Raw genomic sequence first — 6,587 nt, 5'->3', positions numbered from 1 at the left:
AGAATTTGCAGTGCCTGAGATCCAGCAGTGAGTGCTGAGCAGCTAGTTGAATAGATCAGGGGTTTCCTGCACCTGCTGGGGTGAGGGATGCCCAGAGGGCAGTTCCAGGCTCTGCCCCCACCAGTCTGGTGCTGCATGTAACCTATAGCTGTGGGAATGGGGGTGGGTCTCCCACTCAGGAGCTCTGGAGACACCCAGCCTGTTGCCTTTTCCCCCTTCTCAGGGGAGCAGTAGCCAGTGGTTTTCCATGCCCTCCATCCCAAGCCCAGCTGCATTCACCCAGCCCCAACTATGCAAACAGGCCTCGTGGCCACAGAGACCTAATAACACTGGGCTGAACTAGGGCTATTTCCCCCACAGACTGGGTCAGGCCCCAATCCTTGCTCCCTGGGGCTGCCTGGTGCTGTACTCTGTGATCCTGAGCCAGATGTACCTGCACCCACAGCACATGGTAGTTCTTCAGGAGGAGGATAGACAGTGGGAAGGACTGGTCCCAGCAGGGAGCCCTGTGTGAAAGCAGGGGCTGCAGGTAGTGTGTCCAGACAGATGTGCTGTCTGCCAAGCTGTCCCCTCTATTCTGCTCTCTCTCCTTCTTCATCCCCCTGCCATCACTCCTGTTTGGTTCAGGGTCCTGAGCACCCTTAACTCAGCCCCTTGCCAGAGCAGACACAGACTGCAAGGGCAGGATGTCTGCAGGGACCTGCTGGAAAACCCATGAGCCAGAGAAATCTAAAGTATGAGCAGCATCAGGGCCTGGGCCTCCACTCCCTTTGCCAGCCTTGCTTAATGTAGGCAGGGAAGTCCCTCTGGATTTGCACCATACCGGAGAGGACAAGAATTAGGTCTAGCATGGCTACAAGGATTAGGACATGTCGTGGCTCTGGAGCTGGAAGCCTGACACTAGGCTAGGACAGCTCAGCCCCCCAGACTGGCTGTGTATTATGTGATGCACAGCTGCAGGGAGATAAATTAACCACACAGGCCCAGAACGAGTTGACGTGAGCTGGTGGGTCCAGTAACTCCGTACAGTTGTGCCGGGAGACCATGCCAGGAGCTGGGCGTTCTCCATGGAGCTCAGATCAGTCTGAACAGCAGCCCCAGGGAGGTGCAGATTTTTCCAAGGGACAGAGGCACTGTGTGTCCTGAGAAGACTATGGTGAGGTAAGCTTCTCTGGGACTGGCTTTGGAAAGGAGCAGAGGTTGGGCTAGGGGAAGAGGTCTTGACTCCTGTTGTGTTTAAGCTTTGAGTGCTGCTGGCAGACTCTGCCTGGGGAAGGATTGGTGCTCTCTGTGTCAGCTGTGCCATGGCTTGGAGTCCATGCCAGTGTTACCCAGAGCAGAATGGGGCCCTTAGGGGCCCTTCTGGAATAGCCAGGTACAGGGGTTGCAGAGAGCTGCCAACCTCAGCTCCTGGATCTAGTTTGCACCACCTGCCTGACCATTCGGAAAAAGTCTGGCACCCATGCAGGGCTGAATTTGCAAAGGATTCAGTGCACTGGGGGCACTGAGCTAGATGTTGTCCTTGCAGAGCCTGTGGTACTCTTAGGTCTCAAAATGGGTGTGCAAGCCTGGCAGTAGGAGACCTGCTCTGGATGTAGATCTAGTGGGAGCCAGGCTGACCTGGGGAAGCGTCGGGTCAGCAATGGGACCCAGCCGTGCCCTCTCCTAAATTCTCTCTTGCAGCAGAAACATCAAGGACCTACGGAGATGAGCAGGGAGGAAGAGAATCCACCCACGCTGGCCTCTGCCTACCACTTCCCGTTGCAGCGGGGCACAGAGCAGCCTGCAGGAGAGCCGGGTCAAGGTTCACCCTTCAGAGAAATGGGGATTTCACTGAAAACAAAACTTTCTGTGTGACAGGTGGGGCAGACCACAGGCTGCTCTGCTCCATGTCCTGTGCCTCAGAGAGGCAGAACTGTTTTCTGGCAAGTATTTGACTTTGTTTCATCCTGGATTAAAGCCTTCACTCTCTGAGGGTGTTCAGACACAGAGGTACTGCCAACAGGGAACAGAGGCACTGCCAACACTTGCTATTTCTGCTTTCCCTTTTTCTGCTCAGTTTTGCTGCTGAACATAACTGGACCCTCCTCCTTGCATCTTGCAAGTACCTTTTAACAACCTTGCAACAGCAAGACTCTCACAACTATTGTCCCTCTGCTTTCCCTGTGGCAAATTAGGGTGCTATACCTTATAGTTGTATGACAGGGTTGTGTAATTTTTGGAACAGGTAGGACAATAATATGTATGGGATGGTTTGGATGCAGATGATCCTGCCTGTGGCAGGGGTTGGACTAGATGACCTCCAGGGGTCCCTTCTAGCCCTACTGTTTTATGAGTCTGTGCTTCTATGAGAATTAATTTTGTTGAGGGTTGATTCTTTTTTGGTCACTTCATACACATAGAGGACGAGTTGGTTTAATTTTTTTCCTTTTTAGCATCCAATAAATGCTCCAAAGTTGGGGCTATTTGAAACGTTTGAGAAGGAAAAAACGTGTGTGTATGTGTATGTGTGTGCATGCTGGTAGGGAGGGCACAGTCATAATGACAGGAGAAAGCAAAGCCTTTGGCACCTTGAATTCCCATCTCACACTGTATATGTGAACAGGAAACCTTTCCCTGAGGCACATCTTTCCTTACTCAGCATGTGCTGGACTGTGGATCTCACAACCAAGAAGGCTACTGAAGCCATGCGTTCAGCATAATTCAGAATGATGCTGGCTTCTGGAGCTGCCTAGAGCCAATGTGAATAAGCAATGTGCTAGGGCTTTCCTACTCTGTGCTTCAGGCTCTTTTTAGGGGGCAGGGGTTGTGGAGGGGTGCTTTTTGGGGGGCTCCCACAACTACTATCCCAGGGTTCTTATACCTTCCTCTGAAGCAGCTGATGCTAGGCACTATCAGAGCCAAGAAACAGGGCGCGATGTCCCTCAGGTCATTCTTAGAGCCACCGGCTGCAGACAGTCGAACTACTTGCCCAGGCATCCCTCAGCCCTGGGCCTTATGAGTAGTATGAGTCACCAGCACTTGAACTAAGGGTTTTAGGGCAGGCTCCATGTCAGCATGAATGGGCCAGAGCATTTCCGTGCTCAGCCCAGGCCCTATTTCTCAGCCTGCCCTCTCCTCCTGCCCCTTCCACAGATCCACCAGGAGCACGGAGGGAGCTGGGATGTGGTACTGGCTCCTTGGAGGGAGGAAGGTCGGGGGAGTGCTCAGGCCCAGGCTCTCTCATTCCTACCCCTGCCCCTGTATTGGCACTGGAGGAGCCAATGCAGCAGGCCCAGAGTGTGCTGTGCGGCCTAGCGGTGAGCCATCTAATGATGGCTGGGGTGAGTAACAGGGGACCCCAGCCCCTGTTACTTGAGGGACAAAGAGCAGTGTTGCAGGGAGCAGGCTGGGGAGGGACAGCCCTCCTTGCTGATGTGGATAAAGGTAACACCTGGGCCCTGTTTCCAGCAAGTCAGGTCAGGTGACTGGAAGGGGAGGAGTCAAGGGCCATATAAGCCAGGAGCCTGGCCCTGGAGATTCAGTCTGGTTTGGGTCTCTGGGAGTGTAGGGGCTCTGCAGGAAGCTGTATGTAGTGAGCTAGGCCATATGGGTTTTTTTTTGCTTCTGTGTGGAGTAGGTTAAAGGCAAGATAGGAGCCATGAAAGGTTGTCTGAGGGTGGGTGCTGTTACAGAGGGTGCCAGTTGGGTACTCTGCATGCTGAGCTATGGTCCAGGGGCCCAGTGAAGTGAGCTGGGGCTGGGGCTGGGGCTGTAGTGCAGAGGGAGAGAGTGGTAACGGCTGAATTGCAAACGGGCACCTTGAGCTGTGGACTTGGGGACCTGATGTGTCCAGCCTGGGCTGTGGCCTGTAGTACTGAAATGGTGACTAGTACCTGGAGAAGGGCTTAGAGGGGTATGTGCTTTGAAGGGTAGCCTGTCAGGGGTAGGTGAGAATGAGGGTTTAAGTGCTTAGAGGGGTAAGTGACCTGAAAGTTGGCTGGTCTGGGGCAGGTGAACTGTGGTGCAGGGGTCCAGTGTAGTGAAGTAGGGCAGAAGGCTGCCTAGCGGAGTAGGTGACCTGAGTGGCGGAGAGAACAGCCTTGCTGAGCCTGTGGTGCAATGACTGGGCAGACTGGTGGCATAGGTGCTTTGCTCCGCCCTGCTTATCACCAAGGCTTACTTTCATTTAAATATAGGTGCAAGCCCTCAGACCAATTGGCAGAGGGTAGTGGCCTAAGATTAGAGGGGGTGGGACAGGGCTGGAGTGGTCACTAGGTAGCATGACAGCTGCCTTCCAGAGGTGGCTCTTCCTTAGGCAGCCAGTATCACCATGGCTAGAGCACAGGACGGGGAGCTGGGAGACTGCCAGTGCCTCCCTGTGTGGCCTTTGAGTGGTCTTCCCACTCCAGGTCTCCACTGCCTCACCTATGAAATGGGGGTGGTATCACCCACCTGCCCTGAGGCCCAAAGCTCCAAGGCAGGGCCATTGGGGTATCCCTGGAGTGCCAGGGAGGTCCCTGTCTGGTCACTGCCTGGCAAGGGCACTAGGTGGGAGGTGGATGTAGGTGGGGATGCTGCCAGCAGGAGCGGAGAAGAAAGCTCAGCCTGCCGGTGTGGGAGTGATGCCCACAGGCAGGCAGATGGGCACAGTCCCTCCCTCCCGGGATGCAGAGCGCTGGGGTTGCCAGGCAGCAGCAGCAACCCCCACCCTGCCAGTTCCTCCTCCGCAGTGTCCTGCAGTGACAGGAAGAGGATTGGAGCAAGCCCAGACGGGCCTTCCACCAGGGCCAGCTGGGACTTGATCCCTGGTGAGGCAGCCAGCAGGAGGAAGCATGCGCTGCCAGCGCCGTGCACACTCGCATTGCCGGGACAGACCCTTCTGGAGCACCCTTGGGAGTGCCAGGTGGGAAAGGTAATAGTCCTCTGCCCCTACCAAGGACCCTGCAGCTCCTGGGGGCCTGCCTGAACCCTGGTTTGGGTGGGGGGTGTTGCAGAGCCAGCTCTGAACTCTGCCCTGGAAAGGACAGCACCGTAACAGAGCCCCCCACCCTGGGCTAGATATGCCTGGGCTGTGCTGGTGTGGCATCCTGCTCCTGAGTGCATTCCCAGCAGGATCGGAGTCTCACTCTGGCTTTCAGGAGGGCATGGCTTGGTGAGCTGCCAGGCTTTGTGTTCCCCATGTGCACAACCCAGGTGCCTGTTGACACGATGTCCCCTTGGTGCCCACTTGCACAGCCCTGGCAGTGCCACTCTGAGGACCTGGCTGCAGAGCAGGCTGGCAGCAGTGGGCACTATCACAGGTTTCTGGTGTCTGTTGGCATTGGGAGTCCTACTAGCTCTGGTTAGTGATGAGGAAGGGGGCATGGGAGGACTTGGTCTTTACCCAGGGGCTCCTGAGCCACTGTCTGGTGGGGTGGGGGATGACCCTATTGCTGCTAGTGAACTGAGTGCTTGCCTAGGCAGCTGCTTCCAGGACAGGAAGAGAAAATCCTGGCTGGTCTCTTGTCACAGGAAGCTGTACTGATTGCGGGGGAAGGGAGATGTGCAGGCAGGCACTGGTCCATACCTTCATCTCCTCCAGGGAGATGCCATAAGAGGGGCAGGAACTGTCAGCTGCTGCAAACTACCCTCCACCTCCATCTGCTGGCCTGAGTTTGTAGGGGTCATGCTGGGCTGGGTGACCCCCAGACATGACCTGTTTGATGTCTTGGTGGGTGTGCTCTGACCTTCAGGCATTATTGCTGCTCCCAGGTCACACCAGGGCCTTGATCTGCCAGGCTGCTGTGTCCCATGTGGCCAGGGAATCGGCGGACCCTGGAGCACTCCCTACCTTGTCATCTTAGTCGGCTGGGGGACACGCCTGGTCTGCTTCTCGACAGCTCATTGGCACCAGCTCTACACGCTTGTCTACTGCACTGTACATCATTATGCCCTAATGTCCTGCCAAGATACCAAATGGCAGGACACCCTAGGCAGGGGTGATGCCAATGGACCCCAGTGACTAAGTTTATACTCCACCCTGATCCCCCAAGCCACCGGGGACCTTGACTGGCGGCTCCTACACAGAGTTGTCCCCATGGGCATGTACCTGGCATGTTTCAAAGCGGCCCCCAATGTGTGCCCATTCTGCAGACAGAGGGAGACCCTGGCGCACATGTTCCTGGAGTGCACCAGGCTGCGGCCCCTGCACCTCCTCCTCCGGAGCCTGCTCCTCAGGTTCTGGCTGTGCTTCTCCCTGCACTTTTTTTTGTTATGCACACCCCATCCATTGCCCCACTAAGGCTCAGGACCTCCTGGTTGTGAGTTTGGCCAGAGCCAAGAGGTTAATCTGGCTAACCAGGTGGGAGGCTCTGGCTGGGAAGGTTCCTGGGGACACTGGGGCTTTTTTCCTCAGTGTCCTTTGTGTGCGTCTCTGGGTGGAGCATCGCTGGGCAGTAGCTGCCGGCACTCTCGCTCGGTTTGAGTGTCAGTGGGTGCTGTCTGGCGTGCTCTGCTCACTTCCCCCCTCCCACAGGAAGCACTGGTTTTGGCCCTATGACCTACATGTGCACACCCTGTTTATTTTATGATTTGTCTCCAGAAATCTGCTGAATTTTAAGGTGCTG

General features: G+C 55.7%; 1 protein-coding gene across 1 annotated transcript in view; it reads left to right on the top strand.

Moving 5' to 3' along the window:
- Positions 1-4,799: 4,799 nt before the first annotated feature.
- Positions 4,800-6,587, top strand: part of LOC109317598 (receptor-type tyrosine-protein phosphatase V-like) — a 72,837-nt gene continuing 71,049 nt past the window's right edge. Inside the window, exon 1 of the mRNA XM_019546371.1 lies at positions 4,800-4,894. Within this exon, the coding sequence (XP_019401916.1) occupies positions 4,815-4,894 (80 nt within the window). The 5' untranslated portion in view covers positions 4,800-4,814. The remainder of the gene's footprint in view (positions 4,895-6,587) is intronic.

The sequence above is a fragment of the Crocodylus porosus genome, unplaced genomic scaffold, assembly GCF_001723895.1.
Source record: "Crocodylus porosus isolate Cpor-Errol unplaced genomic scaffold, CroPor_comp1, whole genome shotgun sequence".
In the NCBI taxonomy this organism is placed as follows: Eukaryota; Metazoa; Chordata; order Crocodylia; family Crocodylidae; genus Crocodylus; species Crocodylus porosus.
This window is presented reverse-complemented; position numbering and strand designations above follow the sequence as displayed.